This window comes from Engraulis encrasicolus, chromosome 9 (assembly GCF_034702125.1).
Source record: "Engraulis encrasicolus isolate BLACKSEA-1 chromosome 9, IST_EnEncr_1.0, whole genome shotgun sequence".
Taxonomy (NCBI): domain Eukaryota; kingdom Metazoa; phylum Chordata; class Actinopteri; order Clupeiformes; family Engraulidae; genus Engraulis; species Engraulis encrasicolus.
Window position 1 is genome coordinate 52,827,231 of NC_085865.1, and position 26,194 is coordinate 52,853,424.

At 44.2% G+C, this 26,194-nt stretch overlaps 1 protein-coding gene across 4 annotated transcripts in view; it reads left to right on the forward strand.

Moving 5' to 3' along the window:
• rps6ka3b (ribosomal protein S6 kinase, polypeptide 3b) overlaps positions 1-26,194 on the forward strand; it is an 87,157-nt gene that overhangs the window by 56,049 nt on the left and 4,914 nt on the right. For all 4 annotated transcript variants that reach the window (XM_063207379.1, XM_063207381.1, XM_063207380.1 and 1 more), the window contains 14 exons: positions 856-937; positions 3,220-3,300; positions 3,420-3,499; positions 4,223-4,329; positions 10,701-10,738; positions 12,093-12,235; positions 13,674-13,744; positions 17,945-18,033; positions 18,782-18,846; positions 23,125-23,227; positions 23,431-23,549; positions 24,534-24,659; positions 24,857-24,946; positions 25,719-25,877. In XM_063207379.1, the coding sequence (XP_063063449.1) occupies positions 856-937; positions 3,220-3,300; positions 3,420-3,499; positions 4,223-4,329; positions 10,701-10,738; positions 12,093-12,235; positions 13,674-13,744; positions 17,945-18,033; positions 18,782-18,846; positions 23,125-23,227; positions 23,431-23,549; positions 24,534-24,659; positions 24,857-24,946; positions 25,719-25,877 (1,353 nt within the window). The remainder of the gene's footprint in view (positions 1-855; positions 938-3,219; positions 3,301-3,419; positions 3,500-4,222; positions 4,330-10,700; positions 10,739-12,092; positions 12,236-13,673; positions 13,745-17,944; positions 18,034-18,781; positions 18,847-23,124; positions 23,228-23,430; positions 23,550-24,533; positions 24,660-24,856; positions 24,947-25,718; positions 25,878-26,194) is intronic.

The following is a 26,194-nucleotide window of genomic DNA, read 5'->3' on the forward strand; positions in this document are numbered from 1 at the left end:
GTGTGTGTGCGTGTGTGTGTGTGTGTGTGTGTGTGTGTGTGTGTGGCCAGTAATAATTTATGGAAAATATATTGGTAATGGCAAGCCACAGATGAGGCGAGAGGAGAGGAGGAGAGCAGCCCTCTCTGGTCAGCAGAAGCTGCTGAGGAGGAGAGGAGAGGAGAGGAGAGGAGAGGAGAGGAGAGGAGAGGAGAGGAGAGGAGAGAAAGAAATAAGGAGAGTGGGGAGGTGAGTAGAGATGGGAGGGGAAGAAAGGAGAGGAGAGGAGAGGAAGAGATGAGAGGAGAGGAGGAACAGAAATAAGAGTGGGGAGGTGAGAAGAGGAGAGGAGAGGAGGAACAGAAATAAGAGTGGGGAGGTGAGAAGTGGAGAGGAGAGGAGTACAGGCCTCTCTGGCCACAGAGCTCCTGAGTCATCAGTCTGGCTGTGTTCCGTGTGGTGTGCGAGGGGATTATTAATTGTGTTTTGACATAGAGGAGGATCAGGATGAAGAGGCTCTTATTTTAGTTAGGCCGTTAAGACACACGCAGCTGATACACACACACACACGTAGGTATGAACATTAACACACGCACACACACGTACACACATACGCACTCGCACACGCGCACACACACACATGCACGTACACATACACATACACATACACATGGACACACACAGTACTGTACATGCATAGCGGTACACACAGATGCACTGTTATGCACAGAACTGATAAGCACACAAATGCTGTTAGACGTGTCTGTCCCGGGCCTGGCCAAAGCTGTCACCGGCCCTGTCTGTTAGTGTGACCAAAACGCAAATGCGCGCGCATGCACACACACCCTGATTCCTCTGTCTTTGTGTTTTGCGAAGGTGTTTTTGGTGAAGAAGGTCACAGGGCCCGACGCTGGACAGCTCTACGCCATGAAGGTCCTGAAGAAGGCCACGCTCAAAGGTACACACACACACACACACACACACACACACACACACACACACACACACACACACACACACACACACACACACACACACACACAATGTGTCACTTACTCAATCGCTCACATAAACACACACACACACACACACACACAGATCTTTCACACACTTTCAAATAACCTTATTGTTATCAAGTGAAGAGAAAATCCGAAGTGCTCAGGGAATTGTTCAGAAAAAATCTTGAAGGTGCTCTTTGGTGTTGGGGAAAAAACAATATCTTGTCAAAAAAGGGAGTCCAAGGCACTCTTCTTGTGGAAAAATATTAAAAAGCCTTTATTGAAACATGGCTAAAACGTTTTAAAACATGGGAGCAGAGACCCACGCGTTTCGGTGCAAGCCTTCTTCAGGGTCCTTATTGTTAGCTTGGTAAACCAGCGCCACCCGCTGGACGCCGAAGTTTTTCAGCTAGAGAGTGAGTCTGGCCTCGGATCTGAGAACATTTGAACGCTGTGCCCTGAGTCAGGCAAAACCAATCACAACGCAGCGATTTGTTTTGAATCAAAGCAGGCGGTGTTGAGGGAGTGACAACAAACCTCGCAACACCGTTGGGAAAGCACATCAACGGCAAAGATCACCGATTGGTCAGAGTGCCGGCACGGTTTGAAAAAAACAACAGGTTGTTCTCATCAACAATCTTCGGAGGTATCGTTCATCGGGGCCAGACTAAATTACTCTGGTCTCACATTTAGGCTGGTTTATCAGGCTACCTTATTGTGTGACCATCCGGTGACAGACTTGATAATGATTTTTGTAGGGCAGTGCACCTCACCCCGCCGACCTCTTATGTGATGTTTAATCTAGGACTGGATGGATAAGTCGTGATAGATAGTCAGACATTATTATTGCTCTCCCCGCCTGAACCTGTTGGCCTCCTCACCGGCTCCCCCTAGTGCTGGGAATAAATATGGGTCAGAAAGGCACCATGCACATAGCCATGCAGGGCCAGACTAACCACACAGGCTAGATATGGCTACAGCCTAGAGCTCCCCATCATCCAGGCGGCCACGGACTGGTCAAAAGGGGGGAACTATTTTACTGGATTTCAGATGCAGTCTAAAATATAATCTCTTGTTAATACTCCCCTCTATAGTTGTGGCAGACTTAATTTATCGCTCGGAATTATGACACTGTTTATGTAATTTTGTTTTGATCTTTTTTTTCTGGGGGGGGCCTGTTACAACCTGTAGCCTAGGGGCCCTGGGACATCTTAATCCGGCCCTGCCTGGAGCCATGTGCTTGTCTTGCCCGCCTCGCTTGGCATATTTCGCGTGGCATAGATCAGACTTGTGTATACATTCACTCATGTAAACAGTGATTGTGCATCAGTCTGTCTCCTTGCTCTCTGTTTATTTACATCTTTCTCTCCCTCACTCTCTTTCTCTCCCTCTTGTTCTCTCGCTCTCTCTCTTATCTGCCATTGTGTTAACTCATTGTGTACATTTACTCATGTTAACAGTCACTCTCTCACACTATCTCTGTCTCTCTCTGTCTCTCTCTCTCTCTCTATCTCTCTCTCTCTCTCTCTCTCTCTCTCTCTCTCTCTCTCTCTCTCTCTCTCTCTCTCTGTCTCTCTCTGTCTCTCTTCCACACTCTGTCTCTCTCTGTTTACCTGTCACCATGTCTTCACTTCTTCCTCCTCCTCCTCCTCCTCTTCCTCCTCCTCCTCCTCCTCCTCCTCCTCTCTGGTGACAGCATTCTCGTTTGCCTCTCTCTTTATTTAATTAGTCATCTAGTGCCATCTGTGTGTGACAGGCCTGTGCCAGGGGAGAACAGAAACACACACACACACACAAACACGCACACACGCACACACAGAAAGACCGAAAGACTGAAAGAAAGAAAAAAAGAAAGAAAGGAGCGGCAGGAGGTTTCGAAAGAAGAGGGAGAATGGGGAGGAGGTGTGAAAGCAGGGAGAGGCAACATGTGAATTCATGACAAAACGGAGAGTATAACAAAACAGAGTTGGAGAAAGATGGCACAGAATGACACAGAATAAGACTCAGAAGAGCATGAGGGGAGAGTATTGTGGAGTGTGAGGTGCCAGTATTGACACAGAGACTTGACAGCTATTCAGCACCTCAGCTGATCAACCTGATGAGTCGTGGGTGTGTGTGTGGGCGCATTTCTGTGTTTCTGACCGTCTGCTTGGTTGTTGATATTTTGTGTGTGTATGTTAGTTTGTTTGTTTGTTTGTGTGCGTGCGTATATGTTTCTGACTGTCTGTTTGCTTGTTGACAGTTCGTGACCGGGTGAGGACGAAGATGGAGCGGGACATCTTGGTGGAGGTGAACCACCCCTTCATCGTCAAGCTGCACTACGGTGAGACAGGGGACAATGTGGCGTATCAGACCGTATTAATGGGTCTCATTCAGAAATATTGTATTAAAATGATGTGTGTGTGTGTGTGTTTATTTATTTCTGATCATTATTTTTTGCAGCATTCCAAACAGAAGGGAAGCTCTATTTGATTCTAGACTTCCTTCGAGGAGGAGATCTCTTCACTCGTCTGTCAAAAGAGGTAAGGTGTGTGTGTTTGTGTGTGCGTGCGTGCATGCATGCATGCGTGCGTGCGTTGTTGGGACACAGACAGTGTATTGTGTATTACCTGCATGGTAGTATTTCAAACAGCTTAATTGAACCAAGCTGTGTATTGATGGCACCAAACCTGTGTATTGATTTGCCACAGTGATAACATCCTGCAGGGTAATAAAATGCCAAGCCTTTACAGTTGAATGTCTTCCATCTTCAGACAAGCTTCTCTGCACTCTCCATCAAAGATATTACATTCTACTCTTCAACATCTCCGTCTGTCATCAGATGAAAGCAGATATTCTGCTGTTTCCTGTTTTTAGATCAAGAGTTGATGTCTGTATTGCATGTCATGTTCATAAAAAACGCTAATGCATGTGGTCTAAAATACTGTATAGCCAATCAAATGGAGGAGAAAATGGCAAAACAAAACTCTATGTATTAGAGCAGAGGAGATTTAACGGGAGTTGTAATGTTCCCTCCAAAATCAGTGTGTGAACTGATTAGATTAGATTACTTTTCTTTATCATAATTTTAGATAAGATTCTTTATTGTTCTGGGATATTTGTTTTCGCATCAGACGGGTTAACTTCATCAGGATATGCCTGTGACTGTGGTTACTCTTGTCCCTCAAGTCAAGTGAAGTCGGCTTTGTGTTGTCCTTTTCTCTCCATGCCTGCCTCACCTGCGACCTGTTGTCTCCGTGCTGCAGGTGATGTTCACAGAAGAAGACGTCAAGTTCTACCTGGCGGAGTTGGCCTTGGCCCTGGACCATCTGCACGGCCTCGGCATCATCTACAGGGACCTCAAGCCGGAGAAGTGAGTTGCACATCATGTCTCTGAATCATGTACTTGTGAATATTCATGGCAAGTCAGCTATATTGTCAATTTCTTCATACTTCATACTTTATAGGTCATACAAGGAAATTGAATTGTGGCTTCAAGTTGCCCATCATTGGTTATAGGTTTCTTGTTTGAGGTGAAGCATGTTCAAGCTCCAACCTCCTTTGACTGGGTTCTCCTCACTATTTCACACATTAAATATGGTTTCAATATGATTGCATTGATCTAGATCTAGATTCTAGATTAGTGTTTCTTAACGGTGTCTGTACAGCCCCCCAGTGGGCGTTAGAGAGCCCAGGAAGGATGATGGGAAGTCAACCAGCTGCTTGTGTTGAGCTCTGTAAAAGAGGACCGTGTTTGCAGCAGAAGAAGCCTTCCAAACATAAAAGAACAAGGAAAGAAATGATTAAAACAAAGAACCGAAATTATCCCACTGAGGCTTGCGCAAAGGGCCTGTTTGCTTTTGATAATAAAATACGCCCGAGACATAGACACGCTAGGCTACTGTTTACGTCTGTGTTTTATCACACGTCACCATGGCAACCAGTAGACCATTAAGGTGCTGAGATGTTTGTACTGCTTTAATCTCCCCCGCTGGAAATCTCCTTTTGGGTCATTTCACGTGAAATCAGACACTTTGGGACCCGACCGACCCGGATTTCGATCATACTTGGTGTGCCTTTTCAGTAGCAAGGTAGCACCCCAGAACTGCATTGGTTTGAATCTGACACTAATATTAAGGGAGAAACAGACTAGGAAAGGTTCATATGTGAGGGTAGGACACTATACATTCAGCCTTGAATATATCAGTCAGTGTTAGTCACAAAAAGATGCCTGTGGTGTTGTTTGAAAGCTCTTTTCTGGCTCTACATATTACACAATCACCTTGGAATACAACTACTCTCAGAATATGAATTATGATAAATTGAAAGATTAAAAATTGAATATCTCAAAAACTCATATTTTAAAATGGCCAGTTCCTTGTCCAAACGTAGCCGGCAATGTCATGAGCAGCACCTAAAACGCTGGTGTTCGGTTTGTTATTCATTTCAGAGAGAATTTGACTCACAAATATGGCATCATACAGACCACTTACTAATAATATGGTAATACCATAGTAGCATCACATGACAAAACAAAAACAAAACAAAAATGGTAAGTGTCCATGGTCCCAGGTTTCAGAAACTAAGGCAGATGTCCATTTATACATACCAAATGATGATATGTGAATGTTTGAACATTCCTTCTCTGTGTACCTGTGCCATCTTCCCTTTACCGTACTTTAAAGAGATAATCAATGGCTACACTCTCATTTTGTACTCTACCAGTGCATTTGAAGCAACAGCTGTGTCTTTTGTAGATAATGTATAAGTACGTCCCGTTTGCAGTTACAGGTTCCACTACCAGAAGCACATCCTGATGATCCATGACAGTCTATCTGGTCTGAAGGGAAAAGTGAAGGATGGAGATGGCCCATGAGGATGCAGGAAGTTCAGTTTCACCTCTCCAGTGCTCGGCATACATTCCTCAGCACATGCTAGCCACCAGTTGCCATCATATACAGCTACAACATACCCTTTGATGCTTGAAAAATGTAACACATTCCTTTACTGAGCTCACTCTTTCAACTCTGCCTTCTCTGAATGCTCAAAATGGCCTAACTTCCACTGTGTCCATTGACAATAGGCAGAAGCTGTGTAGTTTATAATGCGTTATAGTTTAATTGTCAATAGGACGTTGCAGACTTGCTCGTGCAGCAAGCCATTTAACTGTCCCTCCAACGCCATCACATGGACCTTTGCCATGTGATGTGGCAAAAAAGTGCCACTCTGCAGGTATGTGAAAATCTGCCTCGTGGTGGCACATATTTGTTGTAATTTTAAGGTTCTTATATTGTGCAGGAAGTCTGCAACGTCCTATTGACAATTAAATTGTAACGCCATACCAACTGTTTGAATTTGTCAAGGATAATGTCAAGAACATCCATTGCCAGTTTGCCACAACAGATATGTACCATCATGAAGCTGAGAACTTGTTGAAAAGGTTTGAATCTGCAAGAACTATTCCAGGTACTCAAAAACTACACAGCTTCTGCCCATTGTCAATGGACACAGTGGAAGTTAGGCCATTTTGAGCATTCAGAGAAGGCAGAGTTGAAAGAGTGAGCTCAGTAAAGGAATGTGTTACATTTTCAAGCATCAAAGGGTCTGTTGTAGCTGTATATGATGGCAACTGGTGGCTAGCATGTGCTGAGGAAATTATGCCGAGCACTGGAGAGGTGAAACTGAACTTCCTGCATTCTCATGGACCATCTCCATCCTTCACTTTTCCCTTCAGACCAGATAGACTTGTCATGGATCATCAGGATGTGCTTCTGGTAGTGGAACCTGTAACTGCAACGGGACGTACTTATACATTATCTACAAAAGACACAGCTGTTGCTTCAAATGCACTGGTAGAGTACAAAATGAGAGTGTAGCCATTGATTATCTCTTTAAAGTACGGTAAAGGGAAGATGGCACAGGTACACAGAGAAGGAATGTTCAACATTCACATATCATCATTTGGTATGTATAAATGGACATCTGCCTTAGTTTCTGAAACCTGGGACCATGGACACTGACCATTTTTGTTTTGTTTTTGTTTTGTCATGTGATGCTACTATGGTATTACCATATTATTAGTAAGTGGTCTGTATGATGCCATATTTGTGAGTCAAATTCTCTCTGAAATGAATAACAAACCGAACACCAGCGTTTTAGGTGCTGCTCATGACATTGCCGGCTACGTTTGGACAAGGAACTGGCCATTTTAAAATATGAGTTTTTGAGATATTCAATTTTTAATTTTTCAATTTATCATAATTCATATTCTGAGAGTAGTTGTATTCCAAGGTGATTGTGTAATATGTAGAGCCAGAAAAGAGCTTTCAAACAACACCACAGGCATCTTTTTGTGACTAACACTGACTGATATATTCAAGGCTGAATGTATAGTGTCCTACCCTCACATGTGAACCTTTCCTAGTCTGTTTCTCCCTTAATATTAGTGTCAGATTCAAACCAATGCAGTTCTGGGGTGCTACCTTGCTACTGAAAAGGCACACCAAGTATGATCGAAATCCGGGTCGGTCGGGTCCCAAAGTGTCTGATTTCACGTGAAATGACCCTTTTGATTGGGTGCAGATTGGCCTGTTATGTTTTACTACTCAGCGACTGCAAGCTCTGTGCATGTGTCAAGCGCTCCCCAGACTACCTCAGTCAGAGAGGTTTGTGTACGAGGTATCACAATGTATCCATGGGAGCATTACAAGAACCTGGCTAAATAGTTAACCAGGTTATATTAAACGGTAAATGGTAAATGGTAAATGGATTGCATTTATGTAGCGCCTTTCCACTCCTTCGAGCACTCAAAGCGCTTTACATTGTATGTCTCACATTCACGCATTCACACTCACATTCACACACCGGTGGCAGTGGCTACCATGCAGGGCGCCACCCTGCCACCAGGGTTTAAGTATCTTGCTCAAGGACACATCGATGGAGTCAGGCAGAGCGAGGCTTGAATTTGCAACCTTCGGGTTGCCAAACGGCTCCTGTATCACCTGTGCCACCACCACCCTTTAATCAACCTCGAGCTAGTGGTAAATCGGGTAGTAGGAGGGCCTGGAGTCCTCACTTTCTTAGCTAAATGACACCTGTGGACTAGCAGGTTTGCCACTTCCTGTACAGAAGGTTAACTTAGCCAGGCTTATCACTTAACCTTGTTCTTGGAATGGTATCCATCCATGCCATCTTTCACACACTCGTATTCAGCGCTCACATTGCTGCTATTCTCTTAACATACAGTATATTCTAAATCGAAAGCCAGGTCAGAATTATATGGCATGATAATCCAGATGCCTTATTAAAAAATGTATTTGGTCAATACGTACATCATGATATTATTGATTGAATGGGCAAGCATAATCCAGATGTCCAGACAACAACAACAAAAAAACAGATCATCATGTCATTAATGTAATGTCATGGGTGCTGCTGTTGATGCACGTTAGGCATGATCATGATATAATAGCATGCAGGGTTCTAAATTAACACACGCCAACCCGCCAAACACGGGTGAAAATTAATTTTGGCTAGTAGAAAAAAATACCTACCCGCCAATTTGGCCAGTAGCGCCCGAGTACAGTAAATTATGAACGGTAAACCGCTGCTATGACGAACGTGCGCACGTTAAGTATGCAGAGCCCTTAAGGCGAGATTTCCTACATTACCCATGGACACTAGCGTCACGACGTAGCCTCCCACCGTGGGCTTTCCAGTGCAGCAAGCGGCAACTCCATGCTGTTGCGCGCGCCAGCATTGAAAACATTTCAGACGACCAGCCTTCTGTCAGCTACGCTCACACTATTCTGACAGGCAGCTCTCCTCCTATGCTCTCGTCGATTTCGCTACAACCTTTTTAACGCCACTACTGCTATTATTACTAGGCTGAACCTTGCTGTAACAGGCTGCCTTTTTGAAGCAGCGAGGCCCTGACCGTTTCAATAACATGACTAACGCAGATTATGCCTATGTTTTGTGCGAGTGATGAGAATGTGGCGGTGGTTAGAGCAAAGTTCTGTGTGTTGGTGAATGCTAGTAGTAATTGTAACCGTAATAATAGTGACGTTAAAAAAGGAGTGGTTGTGGAACGAAATAGCGACAAGGGCAGAGGAGGAGAGCTGACTGTCAGAGTAGTGTGAGCGTAGCTGTCATGTCAGTTCAGTTGTCTTCTGAAATGTTCCGAGTCCTGGCGCAACTTAGTTGGAAAGCCCACGCCATCGGAAAGAAAACAAATAACAAAAAAGCAACCAACGACGAAGCTGTGGAAGTAACAAAGGAATCGAAGATTCCCGTGATATTATTTACTTTTAGTTAAACTAGGCTTCTTGTCATTTTGTTGCGCATGGTAGATAGGCCTAAGAGAAGAGCTCCTCCTCTCTCCTCTCCTTTTCCTCTCATCACTTCTCCTTCCTTGGGGTGTGCGTATGTGAGGTTTTGGAGAGTTTTGCTGTGTGCTTGGTTACTGTATGTTAAAGGTATGTTATGTGAGTGGCTTGTATATGTGATTCAGCTGTTTTCAGAGGAATTGAACAAAAACTAATCAAATTGATTAGGCCTAAGTAATGAAAGTTAAAAATAAAGCAGAAGTTAAAAAATAATGAAAAAATATATAGCCTATAATAGGCCTATAGTATGCAGGCCTATATATAGTGTATATAGTGTAATTGTTGAACAAAATTACCATAATTAAAAAAAAAAAATAGCCTAACACATAGTTTATTTTGGCGAGATTGAAAAAAATGGCTAGTTGAACTTCTGTTTGGCTGGTAAGAAAAAATGTCCACTAGCCAAATTGGCTGGTGGTGGAAAAAGTTAATTTAGAGCCCTGATAGCATGTATGCTGTATTAATGAACAGCATATGAAGATGTCAAGTACGGTGTGCGTATGACTGAGGTCCGCAAGCCTCTGTCATATATACCCAAGGCCGCTGACCGCTTTGGCTGGGCCCAAGACAAGGTAATCTGAAAGACACCCCAGCCACCCCCAATACATTAAATGCAATATAATGACGACACCCCCCTCACGAACACCTTCCCACGTGCCCTGGACTACTGGCCCCTTTGTCTCTGCCTGTCCTCTTCCCTGTATATGACTCCTGTGCCATCGTCAGGAGTTATTGACATGAGTCGTCACTCCCCTCTCAGCACTTTATGTCCATGGTGTCACCCATCCCAACAGATCAGTGTGATGTAGTGTCACACACACACACACACACACACACACACACACACACACACACACACACACACACACACACACGTACACACACGTACACGCACACGCACATGCACACACACATGCAGCTAACTCGTCTTCCCCATGGTAATCTCTAAATCATTGTAATGAGTGGTTAGAGGACATTAAATTGATGACTGTTCTTTCAGTGTGTGTGCGTGTGTGTGTGCGAGTGCGTGCGTGTGTGCGTGCGTGCGCGCGTGTGTGTGCGAGTGCGTGCGTGTGTGTGTGTGTGTGTGACCTCAGCGGGGAGACTGTAATGTGATCATCTGGTGTCTGTGGCGCACACACACACACACGCAGTGCAATACAGATACACTCACACACAGATGCACAGAACGATAGAGATACACACACACACACACACACACACACACACACACACACACACACACACACACACACACACACACACACACACACACACACACACACACACTGCCTCTGTGGCTCGCGGCCTCCCTCTCCTCTCTAACGCTGTGAAATCTCTGCCTCTCTAATTCCAGTATCCTCCTGGATGAAGAGGGACACATCAAGCTGACAGGTGGGTAATTTAATACGCACGCCACCTCTCACTCATTTCACCCCAACCCAGCGCCCCAACACCCCAACCTCTCCTCTCCTCTCCTCTCCTCTCCTCTCCTCTCCTCTCCTCTCCTCTCCTCTCTCCTCCTCTCCTCTCCCCTCCTCTCCTCTCCTCTCCTCTCCTCTCCTCTCCTCTCCTCTCCCCTCCTCTCCTCTTCTGTATCTTTGTTTCATTGCTGGCATCAGCAATAGCCAGCAGCATAGCACTCCGGGGACTCTGTGTTCTCTCTCTCTCTCTCTCTCTCTCTCTCTCTCTCTCTCTCTCTCTCTCTCTCTCTCTCTCTCTCTCTCTCTCTCTCTCTCTCTCTCTCTCTCTCTCTCTCTCTCTCTCTCTCTCTCTCTCTCTCTCTCTCTCTCTCTCTCTGTCATTGTATGTCTTTATTGCTCTGGTTTGTGTCATCCATCCCCTACACTGCTGCTACCCCCTTATTTATTTTGTAGTGTTATTTGTTGTTCACTCACTCTGTTGTGTATGCCCACCTTTCCATTTGTTTACTTACTCATCCTCCTACTTCTCTTCCTATCTTTCTCTCTCTATATATCAATCAGTCTGTGCTGTTTTTTTTCCCTTTACACACACTCTCTCTCTCTCTCTCTCTCTCTCTCTCTCTCTCTCTCTCTCTCTCTCTCTCTCTCTCTCTCTCTCTCTCTCCTTCCATCCTTCTCTCTCTCCCTCCCTCCCTCTTCTCTCTCTCTCTCTCTCTCTTCTCACTCTCTCTTTCTCTCTCTCTCTCTCTCTCTCTCTCTCTCTCTCTCTCTCTCTCCTCCTCCTCCTCCTCCTCCCCTATTGCTGGCTGTGTTATTAAGTGCATGTGATTTGCTATTCAGTGCCCTTCCCCATGAGGCTCTGGTTTAGAATGCAGCACTGGCTCTCTTGTCTGTCAGGAATATGTGTGTCAGTGGAAGAGGCTTTTCAAGTGTGCTGCTTGAAATACCCCACCAAGTCCATAAATCTATATCTCTGCATCTGCCAGGCTTTCTCTCTCTGTCTCTGCTTTCTTTCTGTCTGCATGCCTCTCCCTTTCTGCCTGTCTCCACCCCACCATTTCCTTTTTTAGTCTGCCTTTGTGTCAGTCAGTCAGTCTCTCTTCCTCTCACACCCTCGCACCCTCTACATTTCTCTGCTTTTGTCACCTTTTTTCTCATCCTGCCTGTCATACTTTTTTTAGATGGCCAAAGTAAGCTCATAGAACATAAGAGTAAGGCCTACACCCTCTGTCTGTCTGTCTGCCTGCCTGCCTGTCTTTCTTTGTTTCTTTCTGTCGGTCTCACCTACTACATACTGTATGTCTTTTTGTGTTTGTCATCCCTAGACTTCGGCCTGAGTAAGGAGGCTATAGACCATGAGAATAAGGCCTACTCCTTCTGTGGCACGGTGGAGTACATGGCCCCTGAGGTGGTCAACAGGAGGGGACACACACACAGCGCAGACTGGTGGTCTTACGGGGTGCTGATGGTGAGTATGATACATTTCATTATATCACAGAAATAGTATATACACTTTCATTATATCACAGATGATTTAATTGAACGACAGGCCTTCAGTGCTCACAATGAGAATCTTTTTTACAGACAGTTGGATCTAAAATGTGGCAGAGTCAATTATTCGTTTATGGCCACTGGCCTCTAGAGAACCGGCACAGTGACGAGACTCATTAAGACTTAAGCTATATATATATACATGCATTTTTTCATTGAGCTTTTCAGTTAAAATCAGTAAAATCATAGTTTTTTGATTGATTGTGGTAAGGAAATGGAATAAAATTGATTTTAAATACCTTTTGTAGCGTTTTGGAAAATAACTCTTTAAATGTACTGTTTTGTAGCACATCATCTACATTATTCATTATCTGTGCAATGACCTACAATGTGCACTCTAGGAATTTTAATGTAGCACTCTACATCTAAATAATTACTGGTGGTCTTGTCTCATGTGGTTCTTGTTGAACAGGAAACATGTCATCCTCTATGAAGTCATAAGTCCCTACCACTGACTGGGAAGACCTGCATACTACTGTGTGAACTAGAAAGAGTAGTAGACGTATAGTAACTTCAAGTATAATGTTGCCTAATGGAGGTGGACTTAAGATCAGAGGGTTGCAGGTTTGAATCCCACCCTTACCTCTCCCTACACCTCTCCATCCATGGCTGAAGTGCCCTTGAGAAAGGCACCTAACCCCACATTGCACTATAAATCACTTGGCAACTCTGTTTTCCATTCATCCATTCTAAATTACTCAATCACAAACAAGGGCTATACCAGAGTATGGATACTTTGAGAGAGCAGCACTTCCATGTTGAGATGATGTCATCTTAATGTTGTTATCTGGGCTTTCAAATGAGGCAGTAAAAGGCTTAACATTTATGCAACAGTAGCGGTTCTGTTCAGACTGTCTGCTGGACTAGGGAGTTTATAGATGGCGATCTGGAAATATCATCAGCGGGATTTTATATAACCTCACCAAAGCAGTACCACTGATCATTAGGGCTCATCTGAGAGTTTGCCGTTGTGTGAGAGAGTAGAGAGATATGGAATGATAATGTTAACACATGTTGGAAATAAACTACAATGAATGAAGGAAGCGAAGGGGAGTCCTCCTTCAGCGTGTAATGACAATTGCAATAGCAATTGTAATGGCAATCACCATTGTAATGGCAATCACCAAGAAGGGCTCTGCCCGAAACCTTCATTGGCGAATAAACAGTGAAAAATCTGAAGAGTGCTGTCCTTTGCTTCCTTCATTCATCTATGTTTTATGTGCAATTCAGCACCCAGTTAGGCCTACTGTATAATCTGTATTTATCAGTAGGCGATAGTGTGAGCGTGTCTCCTCCACAGTGTGCCTTTAACACATGTTGTTGTTTTTTCCCCCTTTATGTATTTTTTTTTTTAGTTTGAAATGCTGACTGGAACATTGCCATTCCAAGGCAAGGACCGCAAGGAAACCATGACGATGATTCTAAAGTGAGTAGCCAAGCTGGCCATATTTATTTGATATTACACACAGGGCAACTTTTTTGGCCAATGTTGCTGAGCAATGACATGATTGGCTCAGAATTTTCTGATGTTATGATTGACAAAACTTGTCTACCACTGATCTATGTTCTCCTGATAAAAGTTTTGCAGTGATAAACTATCCAAATAAAATGTTATAGAATCTTTGCCCAAAAGCGTTGCTCAAAAAGTTGCCTAGTGTATCATCACCTTACACTCATCTGTAGTAGCTAATGACCCATTTCAGTATTGGTGCTGCTGTACTATATCACAAACCAACTAGATTATAGACCATTATCTTGAGCTCTGTACTAAAACCTCAGAGATTATTAGAGGGCACTTAAATAAAATAAAATAAACTGGTAAATCCCAGTTGGGGCCCGGGGTTGAATCTCCCACCTCTATTCCGCTTTCCTCGTTTCCTGATCTTTCCTGCCTTCATTATTCTCTCTGACAGGAAGTCATCAAGCATAGGAAATCATTTCAAGCATATAAATTGATGATGTAGAAAATGCAAAGATCATTTAAAAATAAAATGCCTTGAGAATAATTTAGAATGTATACTCTATAATACATGATTTACGTGTATAATAAAATGGATATATTATTATAGGCTTTTGTAATATTATAATTATAATATATAATCTAATATCAATCTCTGTACATGATGATTAAATCTACATTCTATTTTCAACTTACACCAGTGCCTGTACAGTCACTCACTTCCATATAACTTCTATATTAGCAGTGCATATCAGATCAGAGCCACCACTCGCAATGCAATTCACAGACACTAGAGCTGCGGGAGGGAAGCTGACCAGTAGAATTTTGAAGTATCATAAAAGTGTTGAGGCACGTGCTGCTGCCCTGCCCTGCCACCAGGGAGAGACTACTGCACGGGCCTACTGGGCCCAGGCACAGGGGCCCAAGAGGCAAGGGGGCCCTGGAGCTCTAGCCTCTATATTTGTATTCTCATATTGCTTTAAAATCACACTTTTAACAACTATATTTTTAAACTTTCTCAGAGGACAACTCCCTCACTCTGACAATATAGACTCTCCTGGCCTAAAACCCTGAATCGCTTTGTAAACTAGCTACAGCCATTGTCAAGTCAAGTCAAGTCGGTTTTATTGTCAATTTCTTTACATGCGCTGGTCATACAAAGAATTGAAATTATGTTTCTTACTTTCCCATGCAGGCAGACATAGACTCTAGACCAGGGGTGTCGAACTCAAATTGGCTGAGGGCCAACATCAAAATCTGGAGCGGGCCAAACCCTATATGTTTTTATAAAAATGGACTAAAACTGCTCATGCTTAAATGTATGTTTAAACAGATTCCCATCATAGTTCAAATGTGCCTGCATATATATATCTGATGCATTTGAGTGTCAGCTGTTTCAATGGCCTGGGCCCACTCATATTCCTGTGATATAAGAATTGTCATGTTCAAATATTAATACGTTATACAGTTATGGTGTATGTGGCCAACTGTAATACACATTTGAAATGATCTGGCGAGCCAAATAAAATGGCTCTGCGGGCCAAATTTGGCCCCCGCTCTAGACTCTAGGTGTGGACATAGACAATTAGACATAGACAGTATATTACACCTAGAGTGCCTATACAATACAGACAGACATATGAGGGGGGCCTTTCCTGTTATCTTGCCCAGGGGCCCATTAAGTCCTAATGCGTCCCTGCCTGACACAGTGGGATGTGAGTAAGTGCACATGGGAGCTGGCAGTAATGGGGGAGGGTATTAATTAGAGTGGCCAGATCTAGAGAGGGGCGCCAGGTAAGTGGCTGAAGATGCAGTTTGAATGGTACTTAGCAGCAGCAGTGTGTGCGCGTGTGTTCTTGCTTGTCTGTGTCTGTGTGTGTGCACGTGTCAGTATTGACTGTGTGTGTGTGTGTGTGTGTGTGTGTGTGTGTGTGTGAGAGAGAGAGAGAGAGAGAGAGAGAGAGAGAGAGAGAGAGAGAGACAGAGAGAGAGAGAGAGAGAAAGAGAGAGAGAGAGAGAGAGAGACAGAGAGAGAGAGAGAGAGAGAGAGAGAGAGAGAGAGAGAGAGAGAGAGAAGAAGTGTGTGTGTGTGCACTTGTGTGCGTGCGCTGGGATGATGGATATTTTATTGTCACCGACTCACAATGCTCTGAGTGAGGGAAGAGAAGAGCCCATTCACCTTATGACAAATACGCTTCCCCGGCAATAGAGAAAACCAATAACACTCCACAAGCTCTCCATTCCCACTTTAATGCTCACGACAACACAAATAAAATGTTAATGCCTAGTAGGTTAGATCGCCTGACTGCAGTGCAGGGAGTGACTCAGCGTATGGGTGAGCACACAGGCATTTAGTATGTATACAGGATACAGTCACTATATACAGTCATTGACAGTATGATGTATGCAGCCTGGGCCTGTCCATAGATCCTGTTAGCCTGAGTCTTGCCAGATGAATGAGTTCCGCCTTGCTTCACAACATCCATCTGGAGCTATGCCATATGTGAAGGTCTCCAAAGGTGTGGTTTTATAAAAAAAATCTTGCATGTCATTGGGGGAAAACATTTTTAATGAGCTGCTACTTTAAGGAAGTACAGTAATACAGTAAAATACAGTAATATATAGTAAAATTACAGAAGCAATGCTGATGAGTGAGTCCATGTGAGCGGCTATTGTTGCTGAAACAACTCGCATTTTGCTTATTTTTTCCCCTTCTCCACTACGTTTACATTTTGACTATGTTACAGCTCTAAAAATCCTGCAATCCTGATAGGTTCTTCTGCATTTTGGTTTGGGAGCAGGGGTCCCCTCAAATTCGATGGTCCTCCAGACCCTCGTGTGAGCTCCTGAATCACGAAGCTGAGCAGAAATTCTGTACACAAGGGTCTCAGCGAGAGGCTAATATCAAGTGATGCTAGATTTTGCATTCAAGTCAGGCTGGGCATACTGCCTATGCTCAGCTCTCCCGGTCCGTGCAAATCAGGTTGCTCTACAAACAAATGATTAGTCATCATCAGAGGCAGTGGTAGAATTAGTTGTAACTCAGCCGCAACTTTCTATGCTGTGTCTTTGCCAGACCAGCCAAGCTTGTTATGGCAGCCAAGATACTGTAATAATGCAGGCATACATCAAGGCAGAATTAATCCCATTTCTGAAGACACTGCTTACAAATAATCTTAACACTCCCCATGTTGCCTTATATTCCATATGTTATACATTCCTGTGGAGGCAAATAACTGTTTTTCTCTTCTTCTCAGTGTCTCTCCCCCATGTATGGGCATGCCACAGTTTCTGAGTATACTACTATTCTTATTGTATTGCTTTACCCCATGAAGACCGAACAAATCTAATACAGAATGGTCAACGCTATTGAAGCTAAACACCCACATATACAGTATGTGTTTCTCGATCGTAATGGGTTAACTGCCCTCAGTAACACTCCTGTGTTCATGTTCTCTCTATAGGGCAAAGGAATGCCACAGTTCCTGAGTATACTACCGTACTATTGCTATTATTACATTACACTTAGCTGACACTTTTATCCAAAGTGACTAACAGTTATTTTACAGGGTATTGGTTACAATCCCTGGAGCAATGTGGGGTTAGGTGCCTTAACCAAGGGCACTTCATCCATGGATGGAGGTGTAGGAGTGGGATTCAAACCTGCAACCCTCTGGTCTTAAGACCACCTTCCTAACCATTAGGTCATCACTGCCCATTGTATAGTATTATTATACTACTACTAATAATAATAATAATGCATTTTATTTAAAAGCGCCTTTCAAAAAACTCTAGGACACTGTACAGAGAGAGGCAAAATAAAACAAGACAGATAAACAGATTGTAAACAAAAAATAAATATATAGAAAATAAATAAAAATAAAATAAAACAAAATACAGTTAAAGAATCATAAAGAATAGGCTAATTGAAATAGATGAGTTTTAAGTCTTGATTTGAACAGGGGTAAAGACTCAATGTTGCGGATGTCAGGGGGAAGCGCATTCCACAGCTGAGGAGCAGAGCAACTGAAAGCTCTGTTCCCCATGGTGCTGAGACGGGCAGAAGGGACAGAGAGGAGAATGGAGGAAGAGGAACGGAGTTACTACTGTATTGTATTGAATACTCTGTAACACGGCGCTTTCTTCTTTGCTGTGTCTTCTCTCCAGGGCCAAGCTGGGCATGCCACAGTTCCTGAGTCCCGAAGCACAGAGCCTCCTCAGAAGCCTCTTCAAGAGGAACCCGTCCAACAGGCTCGGTGAGCACTCCCTCACACGCAGCGGCAAACTAAACAGACACCAGGATACGTTTTTATTTTCCGTTATTTTTGTCTTCAAAACAAAACGGCCACATGGGAGGTTCTGGGTGGTGCAGGGTGGTGACACCTGGAACGTTCCCTGTGCTTCCTCTGCACTGTTCCGATCACTTTGGTGTTTTGGAGTTAAAAAAATTTCCAACATGTTTGATGCATAGTATGTCGTTAAAATGCAAGGTAACCAGGGTGTCATAAACAACACAGAAAGTGCACTGCGCAAAAAAACATGCACAAAGATGTTAGTGCTATAAAGTTTCACCCTGCATTTACTGTGTCACTCTCACCCTGCTTTTACAGACCCACCTAGTATGTTGTAGATGTCCTTTTTTGCCTCAAAACATTGACATTCGGGCCAACGTTGACCAGAGGTGTCAAAAGTAAAAGTACAACACTAGCATGTGATATTACATGATATTAAACGATGGCACATGATATTACATCTGTTACGCCATGAACTCCATTGTACCTAATGAGGTATATAAACTGTGTTATTACTGAAAAACACTAAAGACCTACCAAGACCCCACCACAAACTTGATTCAACCAGCGCAGAGTCAGCTGATGATTCGACAAGTAAACAGGTCTACTGATTAGATAAGTTACCTGTGTTAGAAGTGTTTTCTTTTGTTTTAAACTTTTCACACATCTGGTGTTGACCTCTGACCTTCTCTGTTCCCCTCTCGTTCCCCAGGGGCCGGCCCAGACGGTGTGGAGGAGATCAAAAGACATTCATTCTACTCAACCATAGACTGGAACGTAAGTATATAATCACCTGTCTGTTTGTGAAGACACTATAACCGTACCGAGTGACTTGAGTAACAGATTAAGACATAGCCATTACAATTTTGGTCACAGTAAGGTTATTACATAGGCTCTGCGCTAAGGGGTTAAGCAACTGAACTTCTTTTTGGAGCTACATTGAACACCTTTCAGCTTTCACCGAAAAACCTTCTCTGTTCTGGCCTCATGATTGGTCACTCAGTTCTAAATTCACCATCTCTAATGAGCTGTAGTGAATTTCAATACCTCTCCTCGTCTCTCATCTAAAACTTAATTTCATTTCTTATCTCATAAGGACTAGTCCACCAAGAGCCACCAGGGAAATAAGCTTCCTAGTTTTGTTATGATCATTATGCCGTCCTTCATGTTTGTGTCATAACTGAGCATGAACTGGTCCCTGTGTTTGTATTTCCCAACGTATCATGAAGTCTCTGACACCTTTAAAATTTACAAGCTTATTGGTAACTGTTTCAAGGCCCTGTGTGATGACTGTTCCCTTCTGCCTCGTGTGCGTGTGTGCGTGAGAGAGAGCTGGTGTGTGCCAGTAACGTGCAGTGGGATTTATGGCTGGTGAGGCACTGACTTTTTCGATATCAGATTTTCAAATAAATATTTGCCCTATAGGCCTACCGATACGTTTCATAGGTCATAGCAGCTTTCTTAACATAAGGTAGGCCTACATATTTTACCATACTGCATTTCCGCAGAGAAAATGCAATTGGATCTCTCTCTCTCTCACTCACACACACACACACACACACACACACACACACACACACACACACACACACACTGAGGATTCAAACAGTGGTCTCACATAAACCATACAGCACCCAGGGGGACAAACAGGAGAACATCACGGCGGATGCTCAAACACACACACACACACACACACACACACACACACACACACACACACACACACACACACACACACACACACACACACACACACTGAGGATTCAAACAGTGGTCTCACATAAACCATACAGCACCCAGGGGGACAAACAGGAGAGCATCACGGCGGACGCTCAAACACACACACACACACACACACACACACACACACACACACACACACACACACACACACACACAGTGGATTCTAGGATTCTAACAGTGGTCTCACATAGGCTAAACCACACAGCACCCAAAACAGACAAACAGAAGAGTATCACGGCGGATGCTCAAAGACACACACACACACACACACACACACACACACACACACACACACACACACACACAGCAGGATTCAGAGCACAGTCTCACATAAACCACGCATCACGGCGGATGCTCTCTCTCTCCCTACTGGTCTCACACACACCCTCACACACATAGGATAGAAACACTGGTCTTACCTTTACTTTACTTGTACACCAGGTCCATGCGCCGCTCCTTCTGGATGAAGACATCCGTGACTTTTTCATAGAAGTCCTTGTCTTTTCTTAGTCTCAGAAGCCTGTCCTTCTCAATGGTGATCGTAGCCAGGGATGAAAGGCGTCCTTGACCAGTGCGGTTTCGGCTGTAAGTTTTTACTCTTTTCAGAGTAGAAAAGGACCTCTCCACGGAGACCGTTGTGGCTGGTATGGTGAGGACCAGTTGGAGCAATTTGAAAGCCTCAGGGACAGCCTCCATCAGTTTGTTCTTGGCCAAAAAACTGAGAAGTTGTGCGGGGGTTTGGCATTCATCCCGTACTGCTTGGGAACGGTACAGTCCCACAAGATCAGCCTTCAGTCTGACGAGATCAAAGAACTTGGCGTAATTTGACAAGCTCTGCAGTTTGGTGTCATCAAAATATTCGGCCATTTCATTAAATTTTGAGCAATCCACCAACGCAAGGAAAGCAAGATCACCAAAATTTCCAAACCGAGCTTTCAGCTGAGCTGTAACATTGTCCAGAACGTTTCCGAACAATCGTTTGCGCTCATCTCTGGCAGACAGCTGACTTCGACCGCTATCCGTCAGGTCAAGTGAGGAGCATTTCTGCTCGAACAACTCGTAAAAACGCTCGAACTCCTGGGTCTTTCGTTCCACAGCCTTAAGTGTGTCCTTGATCCGTGAACAACAAAATCCAATGTCCATTGCCTTGTTTTGTAGCACATTGAAAAGTGCATCCGTTTCGTTGAAGATGAAATCAAACAGCATCATCAGGAAGCACGTTGATGGTTTTGACATCCACCGCTCATATCCTGAGGCCATGATTACGGTTTCGTTATCCCAGCCGTCTTGGTCATCGGTGATGATGCGGAACACCTCGAGCAGGTCAGATTGGTACGTGCTGATGGTTTGCACAAGTCTGGAATTTGAACTCCATCTTGTGGGCGCTGCTCTTGGTAAACGACGCTTCACAACATCATCAAGCAAATGAGTGCGCTTTGTGGACTTATTAAAAAAAGTCCCTATCCCCTCGACTGTTTTAAAAAAGATCCTGCATTCAGCTATGCACTTTGCTGCGTGTTGTAGCACTAGATTTAACCTGTGTGCATAACAATGAGTGAACGTAGCTTCGGGTACTCGTTCTTTTTATCTTTGCTTGCACTCCATTCAGCTCGGATGACATGACAGCTGCCCCGTCGTAGGTCTGCGCTACCAATTTGTCCAAACAGTTGTGTTTCTCCAACACCTCCAAAACGTACTGGGCTATTGCGGGAGCTCTTCTGTCTTCACTGACATCATCAAAGCCTAAAAAGGCCTCCTTCACTTCACAGCCAGTGTCGCCTGTTGCAACATAACGCAGAATGGCGGAGATCTGCGCTCTGTTGGTGACATCCGTAGTCTCGTCAACTTCTACAGCGACGAATGGAGCGGCATCAATTTCCCTTTGGATATCTGCTTTGATCACGTCCCCCACTGACTCAATTAAATCATTCTGTATTCTATTCGACAACCCCGAAAAAACAGTCGCTGTCTCTAGGTGTCTTCCAAGCCTCTCATCCATCTCAGCAAACTCATTCATCAGCTCGACATAATTGCCACGATTCGAAGAGTTTGCACTTTCATCGCCACCGCGAAACGCCAACTCCTGTTTGGCTAAGAAGCAGGTTGCTTGGATGAGACGTTTTAATATTTCACGGTTCTCTTTTACTTTGGCGTTGTGCATGCTAACGTTTAGCCGGCGCTGTTCATCCAATGCCACATCTATTTGAGACGCCCCAAAGGTCCTCAAAGCAATTTGGCAATGAATGTGACTAGTCGAGGACTCGTGTTTCGTGAGGCTCCGTGGCAAATTTTTTAAGTCACAATATCCCATGCTAGTGGTATTCCACACATTCTCGCTCGTTGCAAACAATAGGCAGGGGTAGCAAAAAAGGCGGTTTCTCGTAGGGCATCCACAGAGCCAATCTTTTCTGTTGTACCACTCACTTTGAAATGATCGGGTCCTTCTCCTCTGATCAGTCACTTGCAGCAAATCCTTTAGCTCTGGTGTCGGTCGTCCATTCTTTATTACGTCTTTTTTCCCTTGTAAATCCAACTTTGAGAATGCTCTTAGTTTCGCAATGACATCCACTTCCATGGCAGCAGTCAACGTGAACAAGCTAGCCAACACTAATGACTGACTGTATTGAACTTCAGATAGTGGTGCTATGACGTCACTGACAAAGCTAGACTCAACGCCAGAATGAGGTTGAGCCCAATGTGTTGCTCGCCGCACTACTCTATTTTTCAATGGGGTTATGGCAAAGCGTTCAGAGTAAAGAAATGATAATCACACGTAGAAAATAGTGAAAACAAATATCAGGAAAATGAGGGCACACCATACATATTTCTATTAAGTGTATAAAAACGTTTAATACAATATTACGAATTTCATACACAGAACGAGCAAAATGGCGCATGCGCTAAAGCTTGTTACTGAGGGATTGCGCAATCTGCGGTGAGGCCAACTCGGGAGTTGGCCCAAATTCAGTGTATTCGGAGCAGGAGATGGGAAAATAGTGCGATTTTGGCCACAAAAATGATTGAAAATGATTGAAACTGTTTAAATACTGCACAAATGGTAGTTATGGTAAATATGCTGGAAAACAGTAGTCATTATTGTTACTATTATTCACATGTACTGCATCTCATCATTCTCATGAAGTCTAGAAGACACTGGTGAGGCACAGCCTCCCCTGCCGTATTGGAGTGCACGTGCCTGGTGTGTGCATGTGGGAATGCGTGTCTATTTGAAAGCACTTCGAGTCGACTGCACAGTTGTGATATTGTGCTATATAAATACATTTTGATTTGATTGATTTGTCTTCCCTCCAGAAACTGTTCAGACGAGAGATCCACCCTCCGTTTAAACCCGCCTCCGGCCGACCAGATGACACGTTCTACTTCGACCCAGAGTTCACAGCCAAGACTCCCAAAGGTAGCGTAAAGGAACACCGCACATCCCATTGCTTCACAACAACCCTATAACTCACGCTTGGACTGCAACTTTAAAACAGAGTGTCGCTCAGAAAGTGACAGAGAGTAGAACTGGTGGTGTGTGCGTGTGTGTGTGTGTGTGTCCAATTGTGCGCATCCTTGCATCTGTGTATGTGGTGCTGATATGTGTGTGTCGTGGTCCAGACTCCCCCGGCGTGCCCCCCAGTGCCAACGCCCACCAGCTCTTCCGAGGCTTCAGCTTCGTGGCCATAGAGGACGAGATACAGCCCCTGCCCACAAGCAACACGATCTCCATAGTCCAGGTGACACACACACACACACACACACACACACACACACACACACACACACACACACACACACACACACACACACACACTCCGACACACATTCAGACACACATTCACACAGTCAAACTGGCATGGACATACTGTATTGAATGCAATTATGCATATGAGAGTCCAGCTCATGGAAACTCAGTGTTCCATTCTAACAGCTCAATGGTCAACAGGTCATAGTGGGGAATCCAATCGATTAAAGCATTTATGTTGTTGATTTGATTGGCCGCCGCAGGCCCCGTTTCGCTTGACCAAATTTGCATGCGTGTTCCTGGTGTTTAGGACGAATGTCTGAATGTTTTTCCCGAAGTCATGTACCCTGTGGTGAAAGAGACAATGTCATGTCATAGTTCATGCCCCCTGTAAAATAACCGCAGAAGTAAATGACTTTGTATAGAGGAGCTGGTGACAAAAGAGACGATTTGGGTGACAATATGAGCAACGTGAACGACAGTTTGTTCAACTTTGTGAACATTATGATAATGAGCTATGAGCTATGACAGACGCAGCAGCCTATCGGAATGTCAGAATGCTTGCAAACTCTGATTTTGTTGCTCGTGTCGCTCTTGCTTTGAAAATAGTCCAGCGATGCTTTGTAGCTTTTGTCTCTTCTGGTGTGTTCATATAGTAAGAGACTTGAAAGTCACCCTGACCTGTCATAGAGACAAACATTAAAAACATCTTCTCACAGTTCATGATGGCAGCCATGGTGTAATGCTTAGGGACTGTAGATTAAAAGGGTTGCACATTGCTCCAGGGACTGTAACTGTAATATCTGTAAGTCGCTTTGGATAAAAGCGTCAGCTAAGTGTAATGTAATGTAATGTACCCTGTATTGGAAGACACAATGCAATGTCACAGTTCATGTACTCAGGAGACTGTGGCGGCATGTCTTGTCTTGTTGCCTTTCTGAAAATCTGAAAAATGGCTCTCTTGCGCCCCCTGCAGCAGCTGCACAGAAACACATCTCAGTTCAGCGAGACGTATGAGAGCAAGGAGGACATCGGAGTGGGATCCTACTCCATCTGCAAACGCTGCATACAGAAGAGCACGGGCATGGAGTACGCTGTCAAGGTAACACACACACATGCACATACAAAACAGTAATAAGAACAACACTTCAATAGAACTCTGACACATCAAAATGCAAAAGAGAAAATATATATAGTTCATGTCCATTTGTCCATTATTGTGCTGTGATTGCAGGTCCAAGTCCTAGAGAAAAGTCACTGTAATGTAATGTAATGTAGCGTAATGTAATGTGATTGCAGATCATTAATAAGTCCAAGAGGGACCCCACAGAGGAGGTGGAGATTCTCCTGCGATACGGACAACACCCCAACATCATCACCCTCAAAGACGTAAGACACGCACACCTTCACATCTTCACACCCTCACACACCTTCACACCTCTATGCCCACAAGAGCTAGACACCTTCCACCAGCCTTCACTCTCCCTGCATCTGTCTCCGTATCATACAATAAATCAGCACACCACACACTTTCCCTGTCAGATGTTCTCTCTCTGTCGGTCTCTCTCTCCCGTCTCTCCCTGTGTCTCCTTGTCTACATCATCCATTTTTATGGAATAGTCGTCCCCCCAGTCAAGGATTAGCGGGTGCCAGACATCCTTGTCTGTCAAAGTGCAATCAGGCGGAGGCACGCTCTGTAATCCTCGTCTAGGGAGAGGAGAGAGACTCCCACAGTCCTCTACTGCCCTTGAGTGACTCCACAATATTCAGCACTGTCTGTCTCTCGCAGTGCTCTTCACCCATGAGTTTGCATTTTGCAGGCAGAGCTGAAATCCTTTGTCTGGATGCTGCAAGCCAGGTCTGCTACAGTTGTTTTGAACTAGGAAGTACAGGAAAGTCTTAAACTAGTTTTAATTTCATTCATGCTGGTATGAGGACACTTTGTGTGTGCAACTATAGCTTATACAGTGGATTAAGGAAAGGATAATTGTTGACACAGCGTTTGGATAACAGAAACATAATGCAAGCCCAGGTGGTAATGCGGCCACGACGCAAAGCACATTGGTGTAATATGATGTTATCCCGCCAGGTGTATGATGGCGGGCGCTCGGTATTTAGAATAGGTACATATTGAGGTGTTGCATGGTTGTTTTCCCAACAGGTGTATGACGACGGGCGATCGGTGTACCTGGTGACGGAGCTCCTGAAGGGCGGAGAGCTGCTGGATAAGATCCTGAGACAGAAGTTCTTCTCCGAGAGGGAGGCCAGCGCCGTGCTGCACACCATCACCAAGACTGTCGAGTACCTGCACAGCCAAGGGGTACGTCACGTGTCACACTGCTACTTAACTACAACTACTTAAAACACAACTACTTTAATAACTACATTTGTCAACATGTTAAACCAGAAGAATTGGATCATCAGCCAAGCCAAGGGATAAAATCACAATTACACATCCCTGAGGAAGTCTTGCATGGACATTCAGTTGTGTGTTTTGTGATTTGTTACTATATAATTCCGTACTTGGATGGCATGTAAGGTCAGGACTTTTTTGCACAATAATTGTACATTTTCCAATATCTAGCCATGAGTCAAGGGGTACATGTCTGCATGTGATGTCATATCAAAGCATGATTT